Source organism: Lynx rufus, unplaced genomic scaffold (genome assembly GCF_022079265.1).
Source record: "Lynx rufus isolate CCGP_SWC_20201006 ecotype Redwood Valley unplaced genomic scaffold, mLynRuf1.p SCAF_24, whole genome shotgun sequence".
NCBI classification, from domain to species: Eukaryota; Metazoa; Chordata; class Mammalia; order Carnivora; family Felidae; genus Lynx; species Lynx rufus.
This window is the reverse complement of record NW_025814839.1, coordinates 10,604,189-10,629,968: the sequence shown is the minus strand read 5'-3', so window position 1 is coordinate 10,629,968 and position 25,780 is coordinate 10,604,189. Positions and strand designations below refer to the sequence as shown.

The window sequence follows — 25,780 nt, the reverse complement described above, 5'->3', positions numbered from 1 at the left end:
CACACCTCTAAAATTTTTGACTTAGTTCTTTTATAGACCTTCTGGTGGAGACTAATTTTTTTTAAGAGAAAGGCCACTTTTGCCTTTGTGTCCCAAATTAGATTCTTCTTTGAGGTTTCATAGCTAAGCAAATGATACCCTGTCTCTCAAGTCAAAGATCTTTCAGGGCATCTTTGACCCTTCCTTTTCCAATGTCTGCAGCAAGTCTTATTTCCTATGCTTCCAAAAGAGAACTCACTTCCATCCACTTCTATGTGCCTTGGCCGCCATCCTACTCCAGACCACCATCATCTCCTTCTTGAATGACAGCAATAGCCTCCTCTGGTTTCCATGCTGCTTTCTATTTCTATTTCCGTGCTGTTTCCTATTTCTATCTGTTCTTCCTACAGCATCCACAAAGTGACAAGCAGATCATTTCCCTCTACTTTTTAAAATCTCCATTGGCTTCTGATTAATGGTATTTTGAATGAAACCCAAACTCCTTTCTGGGCCTTCGAGTGACTTGGTCCCTGCCTGCCTCTCTACCATAATCTTGGGCCACATTTTCCTTCTCTTGCTGTGCTTTAGCCAAAAATTGTTTGACCCCTACCCACCGAGAATACATTTACCCTACAATCTAATACAAGGGAGCATATATATATTCTTTCGTTGATTCCAAAGTATGTAAAATCAGGATGCAGCTTAGTCATAGCTGATATATGACTCTCTAGTCACATGGACATAAACATGTCATAGCTTATTCAACAACACCTTTTTTTTTCTTTTTTTTTTTTTTCTTTTAAAAAAAATTTTTTTTTTCAACGTTTATTTATTTTTGGGACAGAGAGAGACAGAGCATGAACGGGGGAGGGGCAGAGAGAGAGGGAGACACAGAGTCGGAAACAGGCTCCAGGCTCTGAGCCATCAGCCCAGAGCCCGACGCGGGGCTCGAACTCACGGACCGCGAGATCGTGACCTGGCTGAAGTCGGACGCTTAACCGACTGCGCCACCCAGGCGCCCCAACACCTTTTTTTTTCTTAATGGTACATAAAATTGCCATGTCTTACAGTTGATAGCATCTTAAATTTAATGAATTATGGTATTGGAAACAGAAGTTTTCTGTGACAGTGCTTCACTATCCAAGGGCACATCCCAGTGTTGTCTATTCTTTTTTATTCCATTTCATTGGATAAACCAAAACAGAAAAGCAACACACTTGTCATACTCGCTCTTGGGTCGCAGCTTGAAGTTTGAAAAAACCATTCAGGCCTTTTTTTGTTCGTCAAATGCCCCAAACATTTTCTCACTTCAAGATTTGTGCCCTCTGCCTTTTCCTGTCCTTTGCCTGGCTGGCTCCCCATTATCCTACAGGTGTCAGTTAAAGTGGCACCTCTTCAGAGAAGCCCTCCTTGACTACCCCATCTAAGTAAGTTCCTTTCTATCCCCCTTATTCTTTTTTCCTGCACCCTGTTTCTTTCAGAGCCTTTGTCACTGTTTGTAATCATGCACTTGTTAACTTTCCATCCTCCCCCACTGAAGGAAGGTAACTCCACATATACTGTGTCGTGCCACAGTGGATGGAATAGCATGTACGCTCACCAAGTCCTTGAAGGTCAACTGAACAAATGCTGCTGTTTGAGAGCAGCTCTGCCTTGGAGAAAGCCTTTCTATTTACCTCAAGGTCAATGTGGGATTTCTGAATCTCAGCAGCTTTTAATTAACAAGAAGAAAAATCCCTAGCTTGTCCTGGCTGGTGTGTGTGTGTGTGTGTGTGTGTGTGTTTGCATGCATGTGTGTCTCTCAGGGAGTAGCCTAGCGAGGGGTCAGCTGGAAAGAAGAGGGAAAGGTTAAGAATGGGGAGTAAACAAAGGAAAGAGAGTAAAAACTTCATCCTTTCATTTTTTTTTTCCTTTTCTTCCAAAGCCCCTAGGCATTCATATAAACATTAAGTGTATGTATACAGGGTGTGCCTGTGTGGTCTAAATAGTCGTTGTTACTAACCCAGCATCATATATTCCTGTAACTTTAACTTCTCATGTTTGACATGACTTGATTAATTAGTTCTTTGAAAACCAGATGTTTGGGCAGCTGCAACAACATTCTTGGCTTTCTCGGTAAATTGCTCTTTTCTTCATTTGGCCCATAGCATGTAGAATTGTACCCTCTGCTGTGAAAAATTTATAATCGACTTCTTACCTTTTAGGCACATAGAGATGAAATCCAGCGCAAATTTGACGCCCTTCGTAACAGCTGTACTGTGAGTATTAAAACTAAAGATGATTAAAATAATACGAGACTAAAACGGACAAGGGAGAGGGGGTATCTCTTACAATATCCGTGACTGATGTTTGTTACAAACTTTCATCTTGAAGCAGTTAATGTGGTCAAACTGATTGGGAGTTTCTGAGCACCAGATAACTCCAGTTTCTTGGGTTCCTGCCAGTTTTTAAAATTCAAAACCGTTCTTCATGTTTGGGGAAGGATAGTTGGAGTGGTGGAAATAATTCTCACTGCAGAACCGCTAATCGGTTTCAGTCGCTGCATTGTAAGTCCTAGGGCGGCTCCCCCTCCCACCCCAATGTAGAAGGTTCCAAAGCTGGTCCCAGCCAGACCCTGTCCAGACGCTGGAGGCAGGTAGCATCTGCAATGGCTCCTCCAGCCTGCTGCAGCTATGGAGAGGGAAGACCAGCACGTGCTGTGGACCTAGAAAATTTAAGTTCCCAATAGGCAAAATAAAAATCTAGGGCTTTTTGGGAGATATCATGTATATGGAGAGAAGTAAATTCTGTGAGCAGATAAGTATCATGCTTAGATTATGTGATGGGGTAGGGTCAGCAGAAGCTAGGTCTGTTTTCGATTATAAAAAAAGACTGAAATAAGCCCCTTTCAGAAGATAAGATGTTATCCTTATTCAAGGTTCCACTTCCTTTATTTGGTACTGTCATCACTTTATTACCTTCTTAGTTCTCAGTGAACTTGTCTCCATTTGTAGTATTCACATCTGTGAATTTCTGGAAACCCACCCCACCCCCCACATTCCTTCCTTCCTTCCTTCCTTCCTTCCTTCCTTCCTTCCTTCCTTCCTTCCTTTCTTTTCATATTTTATTGCCTTGTAATGGAACTTTTTCTTTCCTCTTTATCTGCTATAAATAGGATGCTAAGTCTGGTCAGTGTATGGTTTCCCCCCTTCATTTAGTTACAAAATACACACTGTAAGGGCACCTGGGTAGCTTGGTCAGTTGAGCATCTGACTTTGGCTTAGGTCACGACCTCATGGTTTGTGAGTTCAAGCCCCCACATTGAGCTCACTGCTGTCAGCCTGTCGGCACAGAGCCCGATTTGGATCCTCTGTCCCCCTCTTTCTGCCCCTCCCCTGCTGTACTCTCCCAAACATACATAAATAAATAAATATAAATATATATATATATATTTATTTAATATGTTTAAAAAATAAAAGACATACTGTAAAGTGCATGAAGTACACTAATCTTACAGTGCAGTTCAATGAAATTTTTACACATATGGACAACATGTAACCACAACATGCATCAAGATCCAGAACATTTGCAACCCCCAGAAGGCTCCCTCATGCCCTCTTATCATCATCCTTTGCCCCAAAGGGTGACCTCGGTTCTGTCCTCTGATACCAGAGATCACTTTGGCCAGTTCCTAAACTTCAGACAAAGGGAATCACAGAGGATGTGTTCTTTTGGGTTTAGTTTTTTTGTCTTAAGTTATCTGTGGGGTTCATCCCTGTTGTTGCATCCATCAGGAGTTTGTTCTCTTTCATTAGTATGGTGTGGCGTTGCCAGTGGATGCGTAGAACTGAAGTTTGTTTATCCATTCTCCTGCTGATGGTCATTTGGGTTACTGCCGTTAGGAACACAGTTGTGTAGAAGCACTGTTATGTAAGTCCCTTGGAGGCTGTCGGCACCTGTTCTGATGAGCATATACCCAAGAGCAGAGCAGCTAGTGGGTCATGAGATGCGCCTCTGTTTGACTCTAACAGGTACCCGGCAGATAGATTTTTGGTCTGTGTCTCCCGATGCCGATGGCTGCATCAGGGGTGGGCCTGCCTGAAAAGCATCCCCGACTTCCTCCATTCTGCCTCCCTTCCTTGAGGAGCGGATGCATTCTGTTCCTGCACTCTCGTGCCGCCACTTTTTTTTAAGTTTCTTACTGTCTCAGTTTCTTATTTTATGCAAGGGTTATTTGCTTTTATTACATACATGCTCGTAAATGATCACTGAATAAAACATAGATCATTTTATGACCGTGATTTTTTTTTTATATTACTATTTTTTCCTAAAATAAGCTTGGATAGGTTTTAAATGTGTACATCGTTAATCCTTCATCTGGAGTTTTCTCTTTTTTTAGTCTTTTGGCATAACAGTTTTTTTTTTAATTGAAGTATAGTTGACACACAATATTACATTAGTTTTTGCTCTATAGCATAGTGATTCAACAACTCTATATATTATGCTCAGCTCACCACAAGTATAGTTACCATCTGTCACCGTACAACACTATTATAATACCAACTATATTCCCTATGCTGTACTTTTCATCCCCATGACTTATTCATTCCATAACTGGAAGTCTGTATCTCCCACTCTCCTTCACCAATTTTACCCGTCCCTCCACCACCCTCCCTTCTGGCAACCATCAGTTCTCTGTACTTACGGGTCTGCTTCTGCTTTTTGTTTGTTTGTCTTGTTTTTTAGATTCCTCATGTAAGTGAAATCATGTGGTATGTGTCTATCTCTGTCTGACTTATTTCACTTAACATGATCCCCTCTAGCTCCATCTGTGTTGTCACAAAATAGCATAATCTCATTCTTTATACATGGCTGAGTGATATTCCAGTGTGTGTGTGTGTGCGTGTGCGTGTGCGTGTGCGCACGCACACACATGCACATGGATGCCACATCTTCACAAAGCTTTTTTTAAAAACATTTTTGTAGCTTTATTGAGGTATAATAGGAGCACAGTAACCTCAAGAGTTTTGAGATGTGTACACAACTGTGAAACCAGCGAAACAATCAAATTAATGAGCGTATCCATTACCCTCCAATGTTTCCATGTGCCCTTTGGTAAGCCTCCCTCCCCTAGATTTTTAAAGTTAGAGGTTTGTTTTTTACTAGAATATGCCAATATGTAGAATGAATTTGGCTACTTTCTCTTTTTTTTAATGTTTATCTATCTTGAGAGAGAGAGAGCGAGTGCACATGAGCAGGGGAAGGGCAGAGAGAGAGGAAGACAGAGGATCCAAAGTAGGCTCTGTGCTGACAGCAGAGAACCCTATCCGGGGCTCAAACCTATGAACTGTGAGATCATGAGCTGAGTGAGATCATGACCTGAACCGAAGCTGGAGGCTCAACCGACTGAGCCACTCGGGCACCCTGAATTTTGTTACTTTCTCAACTTACATAGCTTTTATATTGTCTTATTCACGTTTGCTTTTTTCTGGAGCAGTGACTTCTAATCCTTGATTTACTTACTTCCATCATTCTGTGGAGGAGCCTTTGGGTTCTCTCCCAGTGGGAGGGGGAACCCAAAAGAGTGACCCCCACCCACACTTAGGCTAGAGAAGCTGGGTTGTTTAGTGATCCAAACCATGCGGTCTGGTGTCAGGCAGACTGGGTTCACATTCTAAATTGGCCTCTTTGTAACCTATATGATATTAAACTCCCAGGCCTCCATGTCTTTACCTGTGAGATGGTGCTGACATTGTGTATTCTCCATTCCAATATACTGTCAGTGATAAGATGCACAAGTCATTTAATAACTGCTCTTTGGGTGCTTGGCAAGGACAGAGACAGCTGCTTAGTTCCAACATATGTTCACATTTCAGAAACAGTAGAACTTAGGAAACACTGAGTCACCGAATCAGAAATTTGGTGCTAATGCCTACCTCATGGGGGTCCTGCAGGAATTAGATGATGCATCCCGGTGCTAACACAGGTCCTGGTCCGTAGAAAATGCTAAACGGTATTGGTTACTATTATTATTTTATTATATTGTACTTACGATACCATCTTTTGCTCAGGAAACGTTGTGCCCCTATAAAAAGTTTGAAAACCACCGTTTTAGGACAATACTTGGTAGCAATAGTAGATCTCTGTTCTACTTTTTCAGGTTCAACAGCTGCTTTATCAACTTTTTTTTTTTTTATTTTTTTTAATTTATTTTTGGGACAGAGAGAGACAGAGCATGAACGGGGGAGGGGCAGAGAGAGAGGGAGACACAGAATCGGAAACAGGCTCCAGGCTCCGAGCCATCAGCCCAGAGCCTGACGCGGGGCTCGAACTCACGGACCGCGAGATCGTGACCTGGCTGAAGTCGGACGCTTAACCGACTGCGCCACCCAGGCGCCCCCAACAGCTGCTTTAAAGACACTTCTGAAGGGCATGATAGATGTTCTTTTCTTACTGGCGCTGTCTCAGGTTGCCTCTGTGAGGAAATGGCATCTTTGTTACTGAATGGGAACTCCTATAATAACTGAACTGATAGGAGCTCCCAGTTAGCATCTTTTAAAAAGCTCATGAACAGTAAGATTTTCCAGCTCAGACCATTTCTATATTTTGAAGAGATTTTTAAAAAGGATTTGATCCAATCTGGCACCTAAAACCCTACCTAAGTCTGTTTTGGAGGGGAGTTGGTGGGCAAACATATGACACAGTTTTAATTATGAATCAATCTGTCAGCTATAAGATTAAAAATAAATAATATGCAAATAGCTGCCTTCAAGAAAGAACCAGACATTCCAGGAGGGCTTTAGCCCCGTGTCTGTTTAGACTGATGCTCACTATCTGACTGGTTTCTTCACCCCTGACACGCTGTTGAACATTAATGGTCTCCCTGCTGGTCTTTGCATTAGGTGTGAGAAGTAAACAGTTCTTGTTCAGAACTGTGAGATTTGCTTGAAAAGCAACAGATAACCCCACGTAGAGATATCTCTCTCCCACTCTCTGTCTTCTTTTTTGGACACTGAGAGTAGATCATTTTTTATACCCTTGGTTTCTCTTAGAACTGTACCGTGATCTCTTATTTGCAAAAAAAGGCATGTAAGAAAGCCCTGCTGGCTCCTGCGTGAGGAAGCTGTCTCCCTCATCTTACTGCTAAGGTGGAGTCAACCTTCAGTTTCTCTTTTTCATCCTGTATCCATGGGGTTGGAAGATTAACAGACTCATACTATAGTAAACAGATAATGTTGCCCTTGGTGTGGAGAGAATACACCCAGGGACACATAGTAGACCTAAGAATTCTCATTGCACATTACCTGGTTCAGAATCATAGATTGCCTATTACAATACTTTTTAATTGTTTTTTTAAGTATTTATTTTGAGAGAGACAAAGAGAGTGCATCAGTGGGAGAGGGAGAGAGAGGGGGAGAGAGAGCATCCCAAGCAGGCTCTGCACTGTCAGTGCAGAGCCCAACACGGGGCTCGAACCCACGAACCTCGAGATTGTGACCTGAGCCGAAGTCGGATGCTTAACTGACTGAGCCACCCAGGCACCCCTAATACTATCACTTAATGCCACAATTCCAGGAACTCAAAATAGAGTCTCAAGCTAAACATGTGACTTAGGCGGAAAGAATATATAAAAAGTCTGAGTGAGCTAAAATGAGTGTTTGGGTGCTTCGCACAAACACATAACACTCCATAACATTAAAAGCTTGACGAACAGGCAAAATAGAGACAGTAAAATATAGAACCAACAATCACAAACTATAAGTAGAAATCAGAGTTGTGAGGCCCCTTGAAAACTGGATGACAATAGGGAAATAGAAGAGTGCCTCTTAGTCCAATGGGCAGTCTCCACTGAAGTGAGAGTAATAATCTTGGCCCTTCATTGAGCTTTTCAAAGATTTCTTCTTTAGCACTTTGTAACCTATTTTGAAAGAAGAGGTAGCAGAAACGGGCTAATAATAAATCGCAGTTTTTCCCATAAGTCAGAGAAAGGGAGTGGGAACCCAAAGGCTTAGGTATGTTCTCAAGTGGCAAGTTAAGTTATTTGGGCAACGTATATATTCTTGTGTCGACAGATTTTCTGGGGTCTCTATGCTCTGCAAGAGGCACCGCTATAATCATTAAAATGAAGCACTGTCTTGGGCTTTACTTTTTATCCCCTGAATTTTGTAGGCCACAGTAAGGTAGAATAGTATGCCAGAAATCCAGAACATTGGGGTGCTTGTGTGGCTCAGTCGGTTAAGCGCCCGTCTTTGGCTCAGGTCATGATCTCGCGGTTTATGAGTTCAAGTCCCACATCGGGCTCCGTGCTGCCAGCTCAGAGCCTGGAGCCTGCTTTGGATCCTCTGTCTCCCTCTCCCTCTGCCCCTCCCCCATTCATGCTCTGTCTCTCTCTGTCTCAAAAATAAACATTAAAAAAAATAGAAACAGGGGAGGTAGTAAATATGGTATTGACCTCTGTATCATGGATGGAGACGCCAACCCCCCCGCAAAGTTCAAAATGGCTGTATTTGTGGTTCCAGGCTCCATTTGATAGTATAGTTTTAGGTCAGCTTACCTCCGTTTTTTGGGGAGGGGAGGGAAATAAGAAGGCAGCACAGTAGTTAAATGGAGATATTTGCAGTCTAGGATGAAAACTGTCTTAAGAAATGGGTTTTACTACATGTAAGACGGAGGCCAGTGGAACTATTGGGCATTGTTTATTCATTGTTTCTGGTTTTAGGGGATTTAACCATGTCACCAAAAGGGTGATCCAGGGATCCTTTTGAGGCATGACTGCCTACTAGGGATGACAAACTTATAGTGTTTTCCTATTTTCTTCCCCCGATAAAGAAGGAGCTGTAGCTAAGGATCCAACCAGATAACCTTATTCCCCATCTTGTAGCTGACAGCGCACCTCAAACCAGTACAGTAGGAATTAACAGGGCTTTTGACATTAAAATACAAATTACTAGACCACTTACTACATTAAAAGCTTATCAGCTCGGTTAACAAAATGAAAAGCTCTGTTTTCTGAGCCGCATCGAACAAATGTGCTTAATTGATGTTCTTTAATTCTATGTGCCTAGGAAGATTTTTTTAAATTGATAATCAAAGGGGGTTAAAATAGGGAATTAGTCATGGAAACAGTGGCAACATTTCATAAACTAAGTCTACTCTAGGTTTGAAAATTGGAAACAATTAATAAACCGTAGGCTTCAAGGCATTTCCTTTTAATTTACTTCTTTTTGTTACGTAAAATTTAATTTACTGCCTCTGTGCCTCATCCCAACCATTATTAGAAAATTGCCCTTAAACTCTGAAAGTATTGGATATAAAAGCTCTGCAAGTGCTGATACTGAACCTCAGCAAAGAGAATAGGAAACGCTGAATGCACTGAACTCGAAGTCATTCTGCCATCGAGCAGGGAAATAACTTAGCAAAGCCAGATTAAATCTCTCAATAAAAGGACAATTTCATATACATGCCTTCCCATTTTCTGATAGCTAACTGTATAATAAAAACCATTCAAGTGATGCCATAGTACACTATTTTCAGGATTATTCTGAGCTTCCCTTAAATTTTTTTTCTTTTGTTGCATGAAATTAAATTTATTGCCGAGATATTAAAATAACTCTTGGTGTCCTCCGGGGTCAGTCCTCCTTGATAAGAACTTATTTTGCTTTCTCAGACTATCTCCGGTTCCAGTGTCCTGTGGATGGTGCCGGGGCCATTGTAGTTTAATTAGCTGACTGTGATACCAGTCTGTTAGATGCCTTTCCTCGGCTCACATGTTCCACATCGTATTATTGTCCGTGAACCTGATCTCATTTAAAGTTTAGCCCCTTCCATACGGCAGTCACTCTTGCTTGATTCACTTTAGCCACATCTTCCAGATGGATCCTGAGTTAGAAAGAATCAGAGACTTTTCGTTTTCCCCCACGGCACGTGTGTGTCAGTGCTAAGTGGGCGGGCGTGGCCTTGGCTGCCGGGGCTGGAGAAGCAAACAGGAGTGGCCCGTGGACCGCCAGTGTCACGTAGGCTCTAAAGTCATTGGCTCTAGAAGCAGCTTCTCATTTTAAATCCACTTGCTTGATGCAGAACTGGATTCCTCTCCTCTTTTAGGTAATCACAGACCTGGAGGAGCAGCTAAACCAGCTCACCGAGGACAACGCCGAGCTCAACAACCAAAATTTCTACTTGTCCAAACAACTCGACGAGGCTTCTGGCGCCAACGATGAGATAGTACAGCTACGAAGCGAAGTGGACCATCTCCGCCGCGAGATTACGGAGAGAGAGATGCAGCTCACCAGCCAGAAGCAAGTGAGGACAGTAAATAGTGTCAGAGATCCCTGACACCCTTTGATCCCTTTACATTTTGTTTATTTTTTTTAACTTTTATTCAGTTTTGAGAGACAGAGCGCGAGCAGGGGAGGGGCAGAGAGAGGGAGACACAGAATCCAAAGCAGCCTCCGGGCTCTGAGCTGTCAGCACAGAGCACAACGCAGGGCTCGAACTCACAAACCGTGAGATCATGACCTGAGCTGACGTCGGCCGATTAACCGACTGAGCCACCCAGGCACCCCGATCCCTTTAGAATTTAGAGCAGGCACCTGGTACACCTCTCCCAACGGATCTAAGACTGAGCTTTGTCCATTAGATGAGGGCTCTTTTTCATAGTCATGTCTATGTTTTGAGGGCTTGGGGGGTTTGGAAATGTGGCTTTTAAAAGTGGGTCGTTCTTCTTAATTTTGATTTAAAAAAAAGTAAAAGCAAAATAAAATGTTTTGGGACACCAGTGTGAGCCACATGACTTTTATTTTTTAAAGATTTTTTAGAGGGGTCTAGGGGGGTGGAGATACAGGGAGAGAGAGAGAGAGAGAAAAAGAGAAAGAGAAAGAGAAAGAGAATCTTAAGTAGGCTCCATGCTCATTGCAGAGCCCGACATGGGACTCGATTCCCACGACCCCACTGGGATCATGACCTGAAGCCTCCCAGGTGCCCTGGACCACTTGGAAGTGTGGTCTCTTCCCTCTGGCTTGCTTTGGGTTCTGCCGTTAACATGGTGGCAGAAATGGCCCTTTATCCATTCTTGTCCCCTTGGTTTGTAGAAGAAAAAGATAAACTGTATTTTCAGACTATAGTTAGAAACTTGTGCTTTTTCTGACACTGATCCAACAAAAGTAACATCCAGGAAATCCTCATTTGATACAAGGCACAACTGAGTGGTACTGATTTGCAGACGATGGAGGCTCTGAAGACCACTTGCACGATGCTGGAAGAACAGGTCATGGACCTGGAGGCCCTAAACGACGAACTGCTGGAAAAAGAGCGTCAGTGGGAGGCGTGGAGGAGTGTCCTTGGTGACGAGAAGTCCCAGTTTGAGTGTCGGGTTCGAGAGTTACAGAGGATGCTGGACACCGAGAAGCAGAGCAGGTGGGACTTCCTGTTTGTAGAAAGCCAGTGACCGGCAGCTTCACCAGGACCACCTGAGCATTGCGAACAGGGTGCCCACCGGTCCCAGCTTGCTCAGGACCGAGCGAAGTTTCTAGGATACAAGACTTTCTGTGTTAAAGCTGGGAGACCCTTGGACAACCCAGGGTGGGTGGGTCATCCTAGTGGTAAGTGTGGTCAGTGTCACTTGGATTCTGGGGTGGTAACTAGTAGCTGGTGTCCTTTTACTCTGTGTAGAGGCCTACAAGTCAGAGCAGGGCAAATATCTCAGTCCTCTCTTTGCAGAAACTTCTTCCTCAGGTTTGTTATCATTGTGACCACGTGGCAAGACTATGACCATTTTAATCCCGCTCATGTGTAAAGCTAGTCACCCATCTATACTAGGGTTACTCAGTCTTGGCACCATTGACCGTTTGGCCCAGATAATCTTTTGTTGTGGGGGCCGTCCTGCATGTTGTCGAATGGGAGCCTCATCCCTGGTTTTACCCACCACGTGCCAGTAGCAACCCCTTCCTCAAATTGTGACACCTAAAACGTCTCCAGACATTGTCCAGTGTCTCCCGAGGGGCAAAATCACCCTTGGCTGCGAACAGCTTCTCTACAAGAATAGTTAAACCTTTTTTTTAATATTTACTTATTTTTGAGAAAGAGAGAGACTAAATGTGAGCAGGGGAGGGGCAGAGAGAGAGGGAGACACAGAATCCGAAGCAGGCTCCAGGCTGTGAGCTGTCAGCACAAAGCCCGAAGCGGGGCTCCAACCTACAGACCACAAGGTCATGAACTGAGCTGAAGTCGGATGCCCCACAGACTGAGCCACCCAGGTGCCCCTACAAGAATAATTTTTTTTGTTTTTTGGTAGGAAATATAATAATAATAATAAATAATAATAATAATAATAAGTTCAAACAGTATCTTTTCTCTGCCACTTTCGCTTCCATAGTCCCCTGGCATAGAATCCCCTTTCTGCTGGGGCTATGATCCTGCAGGTCATATACTTCCTAGCCCTAGGGGGTGCCATCCACACTGAAGACATTGTAGATGTGAAGATTGCTTATGACAGTGTTACAGCTCTTGGCAGGAAAGTGTTTTGGTCTAACAAAATGGGCATATTATGACAGTTTACCAACAGATAGAAATAAATGGTCTTGAGGAATAGGTCCCATTTTCCAGCGTGCACAGAGGCACAGTGTGCTGGCTAGAGTTAGCCCCATGATGTCATGTCTGCACAACGGAATTGTGTCCGTCCTTCACTAGTGTCACCTTCCTCTGAAACTGACTTTCCTGGGACCCTCTGAACTCCTTAAGCAAGATACAGTAGGCATGGAAATGTCACTCTTTTACTCCATCAGACTCATTTTGGTATTTTCCCACATTTACTGGACCGTACTAGATTCAACCAAATGTGTTGGATGTTTAATCTACGCCAAGTCAGTCAAACCAGAAAAGATTAGAGGCAAAAGATGAGACCCTTAAGTTTCAAGAGGCACTGGTAGAAATATTCAAGTTTTTCAACATCCTTCCTCTCAGGGTATTTGCTGCTGTGAGGGGCTGCTGGTTTAAGACCTCCTATTCTTGTTTACCCTGAGTCCTCATGGTACATTCTGGTTGCTTTCACGCAGACACCACCACCACCCCCCCCCCCCCCCCCAGCCCCGGCTCTTACCTTCAAGTGAAGCTCTTATCGGAGCTGTTTCTAGAGTCCCTCAGAAATAATTTTGAGGGTCGGGAGCTGGCTTCAGCATCAGGAAACACACAACTACTCATGGAAGGTATAATTACAGGCTGGGCTCAGAAAGACATTTCATATATACTTTCGGGGGCACTTGTGAAAGATCTTGGCTTTTCCTTCCCCCCCTTCCCCATTTTGATGTTACATGGGATACAGAGATGAGTGAAGAGAATTCTTAATTCTTGTCCTCAAGAGGCAAGTTTCGCAGAGAAGATGAATTATGCATTCAGATATTTACCACCTCAAAATAGAGAGCAGGGCGTTCCAGGAGAGCAGTGTGCTTATGCTCTGGAATACAGAGCAAGGAGAACTTCCTTGCAACAGGAGTAATTGAGCAAGGTTTTATGGAGGACATGGCCTTTTGAGTTTAATCCTTGAAGGCTGAGTAAGATTTGGGTTTGCAGGGGAGGGGAGGAGAGTGCTGGCCAGTGGAGGAGACTGTAGAAGCCCAGATATGGAAGTAGCAAAACACAAGACCTAAAATAGGGAAAGGCAGCAATTTTTCTAGTTTTCTTCTAGTTTTTCTATTCTCTAACCTTATTTACAGATATACTAATCATATTTGAGTTTCCCTAATAAGCACCCAAAACAATTAATTTACTGCATATGCTTTAAAGAGAGGAAATGTTTGCTCCATTGGGTCTCCCTTGGTCCTCTGCACCCTGGTCCTTCGGTGGGACCCCATTTCATTTCCAGTCCCATGGGAGGTTGTGCCAGTCTTGCTATCCTATCAGTCCAGTTGCTTTTGGAAAAATTTCCCCTTCAGCCTCCAAGTGAGTACTAACAGGAACTTTACCTATTAAGAGTATTTTTACCCAAGACCTAAAATGGGTCAAATCTTCGCTCTGTAAGCAGTGAGAAAGCAAGACAGAATTTGGAACTTGGAATCGGGATTGGGCATCTATCCAGCCTGCAGCCTGTTCGGTTGCTTATTGGGATTAGAGATGGGCCCCCTTCCTTTTTCTAGATGGTGATGGTGGAGCTTAGTGATGGTGGGGCTTCTGAAACAGGCCTGTGCTTTTCCGGCAGGGCGAGGGCCGATCAGCGGATCACTGAGTCCCGCCAGGTGGTGGAGCTGGCGGTGAAGGAGCACAAGGCTGAGATTCTCGCTCTGCAGCAGGCCCTCAAAGAGCAGAAGCTGAAAGCCGAGAGCCTCTCTGACAAGGTCAGCGCCCATCCCTTTCCTTTTAGGAGAAAGATTTCATCTCCATCTTTTAGAAGGTGTGCTCGACACAAATTCAGGTGCAGTCCGTGGTCCACATATTTCACAAACATAAATTCACTCAGTCCTGTAAAGCCTTGGGGTTATGGTCCACCATTGGACATCCTTGGTTGGCGATAGCTTGGGAGGTGTGGCGGGGACTGGGGTGTCACAGTCGGCCAGTGACTTCTTTAACATCTGCCTGTCTGGGCCCCCTGAGGTCCAGATTTTGATCTGGGCACACAGCTCTTGTTTTCTGGCAACTGGTTTCTGGATTTAAGTTGTGGATTGATTGCTGGATTTAATGTCAAGCATCGGAAAGTGCTCAGTGACAAGAACGAATGCTCCTTCCATTGTTGGGGTAACAGGCAGCTGGGCCTTTCTGTGCTCCGAGTCCAGGGACACGATAGGCTCTGACGGCCACACTGGCACACAGTATTTCACACTGGAAATACACATGTCCTGTCCATTTAGCACGCCATATTAATGTTCACAGAGTGAGGTACCAGTGTTCTGGAGATTTATCTAAGTCTTGAAACAGATTTTGAATAGATGCCCCAATGTTACAGATAACAAAAGTGACGATCAAAGAGATTTCATATACCCAGGCTCTCACGTGCACTTTCTCTGTCTCTCTCTCTCTCTCTCTCTCTCTGTCACACACACACACACACACACACACACACACACACACACTCAAAGCAGTAATCTAAAATTTGTATTCTGTATAACTCTTTGTTATTTTGTGATTATAAAAATAACCATTTGAGGTCATTGTGGCAGATCTAGAAACCATAGAAAAGTAAAGGAGAAAATGACTGGCAATAGAACCACTGTTCTATTGGTGAATTTATTTGTGGCTTTTCCTTTGCATAATATGTTTATGCATACATATGTTTTTACAAATTTAGATTCTTACTATGTAAGCAGCTTTGCATCTTTTTTTAAAAAAAACCAAACCTATAACTAGGGGCTTTTCCTGAGTTACTGAATGTTTTTGAACATGTAGTTCAAAAAAAACCCCTAAACAACAACACAGAGGTACCTTTTTTTTTTTAATTTATTTTTTCACTTACATCCAAGTTTAGCATATAGTAAAAAATGATTTCAGGAGTAGATTCCTTAGTGACCCTTACCCATTTGCCCATCCTCCCCCCCCCCCCCCCCGCCACGATCCCTCCAACAACCCTCTGTTCTCCATATTTAAGAGTCTCTTATGTTTTGTCCCCCTCCCTATTTTTATATTGTTTTTGCTTCCCTTCCCTTATACTCATCTGTTTTGTATCTTAAAATCCTCATATGAGTGAGGATGTCTTTCTCTGACTGATTTTGCTTAGCATAATACCCTCTAGTTCCACCCACATAGTTGCAAATGGAAAGATTTCATTCTTTTTTATTGTTGAGTAATACTCCATTGTGTGTGTCTGTGTGTGTGTGTGTGTATGTGTATATATATATACCACATCTTCTTTATCCATTCATCCATCGATGGACATTTGGGCTCCTTCCATACTTTGGCAACTGTTGATAGTGCTGCTATAAACATGGGGGTGCATGTGTCCCTTTGAAACAGCACACCTGTATCCATTGGATAAATACAGTAGTGCAATTGCTGGGATGTAGGGTAGTTCTACTTTTAATTTTTGAGGAACCTCCATACTGTTTTCCGGAGTGGCTGCACCAGCTTGCATTCCCATCAACAATGCAAAAGAGATCCTCTTTCTCCGCATCCTTGCCAACATCTGTTGTTGCCTGAGTTGTTAATGTTAGCCACTCTGACAGGTGTGAGGTGCTATTTCATTGTTGTTTTGATTTGTATTTCCCTGATGATGAGTGATGGGCATTTTTTCATGTGTCAGTTGGCCATCTGGATGTCTTCTTTGGAGAAGTGTCTATTGATGTCTTTTGCCCATTTCTTCACTGGACTTTGTTTTTTGGGTGTTGAGTTTGATAAGTTCTTTATAGATTTTGGATACTAACCCTTTATCTGATATGTTGTTTGCAAATATCTTCTCCCATTCTGTCAGTCGCCTTTTAGTTTTGCTGATTGTTTCCTTCACTGTGCAGAAGTTTTTTATTTTGATGAGGTACAAAGAGTTCATTTTTGCTTTTGTTTCCCTTACCTCTGGAGACGTGTTGAGTAAGAAGTTGCTGCGGTCAAGGTCAAAGAGGTTTTGCCTGCTTTCTCCTCTAGGATTTTGATGGCTTCCTGTCTTATGTTTAGCTCTTTCATCCATTTTGAGTTTATTTTTGTGTCTGGTGTGAGAAATGGTCCAGGTTCATTCTTCTGCATGTCGCTGTCCAGTTTTCCCAGCACCACCTGCTGAAGAGACTGCCTTTATTCCATTGGCTATTCTTTCCTGCTTTGTCAAAGAGTAGTTGGCCATATGTTTGTGGGTCCATTTCTGGGTTCTCTGTTCTGTTCCATTGATCTGAGTGTCTGTTCTTGTGCCAGTACCATACTGTCTTGATGATTACAGCTTTGTAGTATAGCTTGAAGTCTGGGATTGTGATGCCTCCTGCTTTGGTTTTCTTCAAGATTGCTCTGGTTATTCGGGGTCTTTTCTGGTTCCACACAGGTTTTAGGATTGTTTGTTCTAGCTCTGTGAAGAATGCTGGTGTTATTTTGATAGGGGTTGCATTGAATATGTAGATTGCTTTGGGTAGTATCAACATTTTAACAATATTTGTTCTTCCTGTCCAGGAGCATGGAATCTTTTTTCATTTTTTTGTGCCTTCTTCAATTTCTTTCCTAAGCTTTCTATAGTTTTCAGTGTATAGATTTTTCGACAAAGATACCTTTTTAAATCATTCCACTTGTGTGGGAACTTTGAGCTTCTTTCAGCTTTTTGCCATTATACATAACACTATAATGAACATAAACTTTGTGGATATCCATGATTATTTTCTTATAGAAATAAAATTTCATAGAAATAAAATGATTGGATTCAAGGCTAGAGCTTGCCCCTCAGGAACACTCTGGAGTTCCTCGATACTGGCTTACTTTTTTTTTTTAACCCGTGAGGAAACAAAATGTAGTATTTAGCGGTAAATGAACCTTTTTGTGTTTAACTTGAATATTTTTTTCTATTTTACTGTTCCTAGAGGACTCTGTAGCAAAGTTGACCCATCCTTTATGACCCCAGACATTGATATGATCTTTTCTTTTATTATTAAAAAAAATTTTTTTTAATGTTATTTATTTTTGAGAGAGAGACAGAGACTGTGAGTGCGGGAGGGGCAGAGAGAGAGAGGGAGACACAGAATCTGAAGCAGGCTCAAGGCTCCGAGCTGTCAGCACAGAGCCTGATGCAGGGCTCGAACTCATGAACCGTGAGATTATGACCTGAGCCAAAGTTGTATGCCTAACTGACTGAGCCACCCAGATGCCCCAATACAATCTTTTCTTTTTTTTTTTTTTAATTTTTTTAATGTTTATTCATTTTTGAGACACAGAGAGAGACCGAGCATGAGCAGGGAAGGGGCAGAGAGAGAGGGAGACACAGAATCTGAAGCAGGCTCCAGGCTCTGAGCTGTCAGCACAGAGCCTGACGCACGGCTCGAATTCACGAACTGCGAGATCATGACCTGAGCCGAAGTCGGATGCTCAACCGACTAAGCCACCCAGGCGCCCCAATACAGTCTTTTCTTGATGACTGTAATTCAGGAAGAATAATTCTTCTGCATACCTCTCTTACTGAAAATATCATGTGACAAAGCAGTCATTGTGTCTAGGTCTAGTTATGGTCAGTCTCCCACTTTGTGACTTTTTGTAGGATTCTTGAGAGACTTTGTCCATTCTTTCATCACAAGAGCCCGATATGATGCTGTGCAATAGTAAGTATTCAGCATTTGATAGTTTAATTAAATTCAGCCAAGGTGATCATCCTTGTCCTCGAACTTGTCAGTTATTTATGCATCCCTTAGCAATAATCCCATCCCTGTACAAGGCTTATCTGCAACATGGACCTTTGTGATACTATACTTTTAGAAAACAACATTTATATTCTGATCTTCAGAACTTGATTCTTTATTTTTTTTTTTTAATTTTTTTTTTTTCAACGTTTATTTATTTTTGGGACAGAGAGAGACAGAGCATGAACGGGGGAGGGGCAGAGAGAGAGGGAGACACAGAATCGGAAACAGGCTCCAGGCTCCGAGCCATCAGCCCAGAGCCTGACGCGGGGCTCGAACTCCCGGACCGCGAGATCGTGACCTGGCTGAAGTCGGACGCTTAACCGACTGCGCCACCCAGGCGCCCCAGAACTTGATTCTTTACATGTGAAGCTTTATGGAAATCTTCAAAAGTCATTAGCATCTAGCATTTCTAAATATGATCTCATGGCCAATTTTTCCAAATGCCCAGCTCAATGATCTGGAGAAGAAACATGCCATGCTTGAAATGAACGCCCGAAGTTTACAGCAGAAACTGGAGACTGAACGGGAGCTCAAACAGAGGCTTCTGGAAGAGGTGAGTGTGAAACACCTGGGAAATGGAGCCAGGTGGACTTTTGAAGATGAAAATTTGTTGTGTTTAGATGGTCAGATCCATATTAGATGTTCAATCTTTGAAGTTGGAATTTTCAAGGAGAAGTAAGGTGGTCACTTAATACCTTTTTGAAGGTATTTAACAGGCTCAAAGAATGTGTCACAAAGGCTAGACGGTCTTTGTCACTTGTGTCCTCCCACATAGTGCTTAATAGAACATAGAGCACAGAAGAGTATGTGCCCAATGGAAGCTTATTAAATATACAGGTGACTGAATATTGAGTTAAATTGTTCTTTTAGAGTTAATATCTAAAGTGTATTAAGTTTTCAGGCTGGTAGAACATCCATGCAAATTAGCTTCATGCACAGGGCAGAGACTTGACCAGATTGTGTTGAGTGCCAAATTTCATGAAGACTTTTGAACATTCATTTAACTCCATTAAAAAAAAAAAAATTATGTCCTGCCTTTGAGACATAGAATGAAAAGCTCAAATTGATCTTCTGAACCCATCCCTTACATTATTTCCTGGACCTTTTAACAGAATTCTGAAAATGTCTATTTAAGTTGCTGACGATGTCCTGATCCCAACCAAAGCCCTATATGTTGGATCACTGACGACTCTGTTTTGTTCATTAGAATTGACCAACCAGGACATACATGCTTTGTAAAGATATTTACTGAGAAATGAGATTCCAAGATGGTTTTGTTTAACCCATAGTGAGCCAGATAGTTCAGTTAACCAGATTACCTGTTCTCATTAGTTGAGGTTTTATTATAGACCTCTCAAGGGACTGTGCTGAGAGAAATAATATTGCTAAACTATCAACTTGGGAAAATGTGGTGAAAATTTTGCAGGTGAGAATAAAATACCTTACAGAATGATACTTTAAAAAACATGGGTGGGAGTTTGGGAGAGGTCTGGAGGCGGATGCTGGCAAGGGTTGCATAACAACGTGAATGTCCTTAGTGCCACTGAACTATACAGTTACAAATGGTTAAAATGGTAAATTTTATGTGTATTGTACCGCAATAAAGGTTTTTAAAATAAAATTAGTTATATCTCAATATATCCTGAGTGGAAGGCTCACCAAAGGCAGCATTAAGAACACTATAATACAAATTTAAAAATCTACCTGGTGGTCAAGTAGAGAATGATGGTCTTTTATCTGGAATGAATAGGCAATGTCCCTGCTTTAGGCACATGTTGGAAACAGAACAGAAATAATCAATGATCTCGCCTGTCCTATTTTCCTTCCGAGGAAGGAGAGCTGGCTCTGACAGCTCAATACTTTGGTCCAAGGTTACATGGTGAGTCAGTGACAAGGCTTGGAATAGCATGCCGGGATCCTGATTCAGTCCCCTCTTTCTCACTTGTAAACGACATGAGAACATTTCCAGCTTCCCAGTCTGTACCTCACAGATAGATTTCTGAGCACAGACATCTGGCTGACACTGAGTTTGAGGCAGATTTTACTGACACTTGAAACCATTATGAAACAAAGAATGATATTTATTGTCCAGAATGTGGCTAGGATCCCTGGTCATGGTGTGCACTTTGTAAGCATGTGACCAAGGGCTTAACCTAAGTTTGCTCTCTCTATATATACATACATATAATTATATATATAATTGTTTTAATGTAAATGCCTGGTTAATCCTCACTGCAATGAAAATGTAAAACATTTTCATCATCTAAAAAAGTTCCTCATCCCCCTTCTAGTCCATACCTTCCAGGTCTGGCCCCAGGTACCCGGTGACTTGCTTTTTGTCACTATAGATAGTTTTTTTGTTTTTGTTTTGTTTTTGTTTTTTTCCTAGAATCTCATAGAAGTGGAGTTATACTCTGTATACTCTTGTATCTGGATTCTTTAGTTTAGTTGAACATGCTTATGTGATTTATTGATGTTGACGAATGTATTAGCCGTTCATTGCTTTTTATTGCTAAGCTGTAGTTCATTGTATGGGTATACCATCATTTATCCATTCACCTGTTAATGAACCTTTGAATAGTTGCCATTTTTTTAGTTATTATACATAAATCTATGAAAAATTGTGTCCAAGTCTTCGTGTGGCGGTTCTGACCCCATAACGCTTAGTATTGTTTTGCCTTTCTAGTGCATATATTACAGTATCACATTGTGGTTTTAATTTACGTTTCTTTAATGAGTGATGATAAACATCTTTCCATATATTTGTCATTCGTATATCTTCTTTTGGGAAGTGTAAATTCAAATCTTTTGGGTAGTTACTTCCAAGTAAAGTTGTTTTTTGTTTTTTTTAATGGGAGAGAGAGTGAACACATATGCCTGCAGGGGAGAAGGGCAGAGAGAGAGAGACAGAAAGAATCTTAAGCAGGCTCCACATTTAGTGCAGAGCCTAGCACTGGGCTCTATCCCATGCCGCTGGATCACAACCTGAGCTGAAATCAAGAGTCAGAAGCTCTGGATCAACCAACTAAGCTGCCCAGATACCCCCACCCCCTGAGGAAAATTTTTAAAGAATTCTTGATAATAACCCTTTGCCAGGTGTATGGATGGTGAATCTTTCACCCACTCTATAGCTTGCCTTGTCTTTTCAAACAGTATCTTTCAAAGAGCAAATGCTCTTAATTTTGGGGAAGTTAAATTTATCAGTTTTTAAAATGGATTATGTTTTCTGTGTCCTATTTAAGAAAACTATGCTTCTGCTAGGAATTTACCCAAGGGATACAGGAGTGCTGATGCATAGGGGCACATGTACCCCCAATGTTTATAGCAGCACTTTAAACAATAGCCAAATTATGGAAAGAGCCCAAATGTCCATCAACTGATGAATGGATAAAGGAGATGTGGTTTATACATACAATGGAGGGGCGCCTGGGTGGCGCAGTCGGTTAAGCGTCCGACTTCAGCCAGGTCACGATCTTGCGGTCCGTGAGTTCGAGCCCCGCGTCAGGCTCTGGGCTGATGGCTCAGAGCCTGGAGCCTGTTTCCGATTCTGTGTCTCCCTCTCTCTCTGCCCCTCCCCCGTTCATGCTCTGTCTCTCTCTGTCCCAAAAAATAAATAAACGTTAAAAAAAAAAAAATTTTATACATACAATGGAATACTACTTGGCAATGAGAAAGAATGAAATCTGGCCATTTGCAGCAACGTGGATGGAACTGGAGGGTATTGTGTTAAGTGAAATAAGTCAGTCAGAGAAAGATACCGTATGTTTTAGCTCATATGTGGATCTTGAGAAACTTAACAGAAGACCATGGGGGAGGGGAAGGGGAAAAGAAAAAGTTACAGAGAGGGAGGGAGGCAAACCATAAGAGGCTCTTGGATACTGAGAACAAACTGAGGGTTGATGGGGGGTGGGGGGGATGGGAAAGTGGGTGATGGGCATTGAGGAGGGCATCTGTTGGGATGAGCACTGGGTGTTGTATGGAAACAACTTTGACAATAAATTATATCTATAAAAAAAGAAAATTATGCTTATCCTAAAGTCAAAGATAGTATTTTCTGTTTTCTCCTCGAAGTTTTCTAGTTTTAGCTTTTATTTGTAGGTCTAGGATGTCTTTCGAGTTAATTTTTACGTATGGCAGGAGAGCAGAGGTTCACTTTTTTCCATAGAGCTATTCTGTTACTCCAGTACCATCTGTTGAGAAGACTCTCTTTTCCTCACTACATTTTCTTGACACCTTTGTCAAAAAGCTATCTATGTGTCTAGATGTCATGTCTTGATTTCAAGATATGTTAAAACATGTCTTTTTTTAAATTTTTATTTGACGTTTTTATTTATTTTTGAGACAGAGACAAAGCATGAGCGGGGGGGGGGGGCAGAGAGAGAGGAAGACAGAATCTGAAGCAGGCTCCAGGCTCTGAGCTGTCAGCACAGAGCCCAATGCGGGGCTTGAACTCATGAGCTGTGAGATCATGACCTGAACTGAAGTTGTATGCTCAACCGACTGAGCCACCCAGGCGCTCCTAGCATGTCTTTTTTTTAAATTGTGATATGTGTACTCTTTAATCCCCATCTCCTATTTCTCCCATCCCCTCACTTACCTCCCCTCTAGTTACCATCAGTTTGTCTTCCATACTTAAATAGTCTGTTTCATGGTTTGTCTCTCTTTTTTGTCTTTGCTTGTTTGTCGTCGTCTTAAGTTAACCATATCCTCTTCGTTAGGTATAGAGACTTGTAAGTGGGGCCAGAATCACAGTCTCAGGGTTGGAAAGAAGTTGTTTTTTTTGTTTTTTGTTTTTTTTTTTTAATGTCACAGAACCCAAATTTCCAGCCCTTGTTCCATTGTTCCCTTCATCCCTGGCCCTGGCAGACTTTGCTAATGGATCTTTCTCCCAGATATCCTCCTGGACCCAAAATGGCTTCAGAAACTTCTTTTGACATGACATTCAGTAGCTACTATCAGGCTGTCAGAGGTAATGCCAGAGGTGAAAGTCCATTTGCTAATCCTGGTCAAATTAACCTCCTGTCCAAGGCAGAGAATCCCTTCCCCAACATTCCTCACTGGTGGGCCTGGTTGAACCTCTGCCTGAGTGCACATGCCTTTGGACATCCTGACCCATTTTTTCAACAACTTTAATTCTTAGAAAGTTCTGTCTTATTTTGAACTAAAGCCTACAACTTCCAACCACTGGTTCTGTTTCATTGAAACATTTGGGTCTGGCATTTCCACCTAAAATAGGAGAGTAATACCAAATAATAATCAAATTACTTGATTAATAAAAAAATAATGTTTAAATATTTACATATTTTTGAGGGAGAAAGAGAGAGAGTACAAGCAGAGGAGGGGCAGAGAGAGAGGGAGAGAATCCCAAGCTGACTCTGTGCTGTCTGCCCAGAGCCCAACACAGGGCTTGAACTCCTGAACTGTGAGATCATGACCTGAGCTGAAATCAAGAGTTGGACACTTAACTGACTGAGCCACCCAGATGCCTCCAAAAAACTAATGTTTAAGTAGCAATTGCTATACGCCAAGTGCCCTTTTCATGCTTTGGCTCATACAGTCCTTGCGATAGTTCTAGGAGAGAGCTACGTTTATTATCTCTGTGACAGACAGTTAGATATCTGAGTAGCTCCCCCACGCCAGACCACCTTCTCTTACCTAATTGAAACATTTCAAGTCCCTCCAAGTTTGAGATGTTCTTTTCTGGTAGATTTATCTTTCCAAAGAGAGTTTCTAAAAGTCCACAGGGTATGAGCGACATGGGGTCCAGTGGGATATCTCCAGCTCCATTCTGGGCTCTGTAAGCCTCTGCCAGTTACCCTGGACTCTTTGGATAGCTTTATCACACCACTGACACCCACTGACCTGTGACATCGCCACCAACCCTTCTGTAAGCTTGCATTTTTTGAGTAAACATCTTTGTATTCTGGCATTTATCAGTCAGTGTTTTCAAAGAATACTGTCCTTTTGAACTTTTTCTCATTGGTTTTGATCCATCCTTTCAACCACCGCGGTTGTTTGGTGCTCTGGTTCTGTGATCCAGCTCCCTCATGCACCCTCCCAGTCTCCTGTCACCTCATGGAATTGTTGGACAGGTCCAACGCCCTGCATTCAGTCCAGCACTGACCCATGAATAGCCCCCATTTTCCTCTCTCTGGGAAGCAAGTAAATGGCTTTGAAAAACATTCCACTGAGCAACCTGTCACTCTTGTTTTTTATTATAGTAAATAAGCAGTCTGTTTCTTGGAAAGCTCACGGACAGTTGATGTGTTTATTCTAGAGAAATATTTTGGGCCTGGCTGTCACCAAACCAATTTTTGTCCCCAGCTCCTGTTTCTCTGCTTCCTGCGTAGTAATTAATGTTGTCCTAAAATAGTGGGAAGAAACTAAAGAGGGTAATTTGTGGAAATCACTTGCACTGTAAGGGACTCATAGTTCCCTTTAAGAGGTAATCTTAGCTGTCCCCCCGCGTCCCATCCCCCCTGCATTTTAGGGGTTCTGGTTTGATTCATAAATTCTAAGTTGGCACACAGGCCAGGTGATCTCTGGCTGCTGACAGTATCTCTTGCTTTATGAAGGACTGATGGGGGAGGCTGGTGGAGGAGGCTGGCACGGGGAAGGCAGATGGGGAAGTGAGGGGGAAGCCCAAACTGGATGGAGGGAAGGAAAGAGGACAAAGGAGGGAGAGAGATTACGAGAATTCCTTGAACATCTGGGGTACGCCGGGCATGGTGGCACTGAGTATGTCACCCAGTCAGGGGAGGTGTTATACCCACTTTCAGATGAAGATGCCAGAGCTTCTAGAGGCAATATGAGCTTCCCCTGGTCCTGTGACTGATGCGTGTTAAAGTCAGCATTTGTGGTAGGGTCCCTAGCATTCCAAAGCCCAGGTTCGTTCCACCATGCCATGATGCCCCAAGGAATCCACTTCCCCTCAAGACGAAGGGCCGGCAAGGAGGAGAGATGGAGAGAGAACCAAAACACAGGTGGAGGGAAGTAAAATGAGAGGGAGAGGGTCAGCCAGTTCTGAGTTTGTCCGTGGCCCTTGGCCTTCTGGGGCTGAGTGCGCAGAGATTTGCCGTCGCCTGTTAGAAAATGGCCGTGGTGATGTTTACTGCTCTTTAGGAGCTCTCTGCTTGAGTCTGCAGAGAGTCTAGGCCACCAGGCATGGGGGTGTTCGGGCCAACCACAGGGCGGTTGGATTGTCACCCAGGGGTCAGATGACATCAGGCAGTGTGTCATCAGGATACCTGCTCTTTCCTGCTTTTTTATAAACAGAAGAGTTTTAGGAAAGAGAGCCATAAAACCAGTACCTTTAGAGCCTGCCTTATTTTCTGGTTGACTTCCATTGTAAAAATTGGAGAGAGATTTTCAGCACAAAACTATTTCCAAAACACTAAATTGATTTTTTTTTCCCCCTTGGGTCTTATAGACTCTTGTGCTGAGTCTGGGATCTTCCTCTTCCTTCCTCCCCACACTGCAGAAGTATCTCCTGTGATTGTGGCTGTTTGTGTACTTGCTGGGGTCTCTCACCCTAACGAGGTGCT

General features: G+C 42.7%; 1 protein-coding gene across 1 annotated transcript in view; it reads left to right on the top strand.

Moving 5' to 3' along the window:
- CIT (citron rho-interacting serine/threonine kinase) overlaps window positions 1–25,780 on the top strand; it is a 164,183-nt gene that overhangs the window by 110,692 nt on the left and 27,711 nt on the right. Inside the window, exons 23-27 of the mRNA XM_047088045.1 lie at window positions 2,184–2,237; window positions 10,060–10,257; window positions 11,177–11,370; window positions 14,147–14,282; window positions 18,685–18,789. Of these exons, the coding sequence (XP_046944001.1) occupies window positions 2,184–2,237; window positions 10,060–10,257; window positions 11,177–11,370; window positions 14,147–14,282; window positions 18,685–18,789 (687 nt within the window). The remainder of the gene's footprint in view (window positions 1–2,183; window positions 2,238–10,059; window positions 10,258–11,176; window positions 11,371–14,146; window positions 14,283–18,684; window positions 18,790–25,780) is intronic.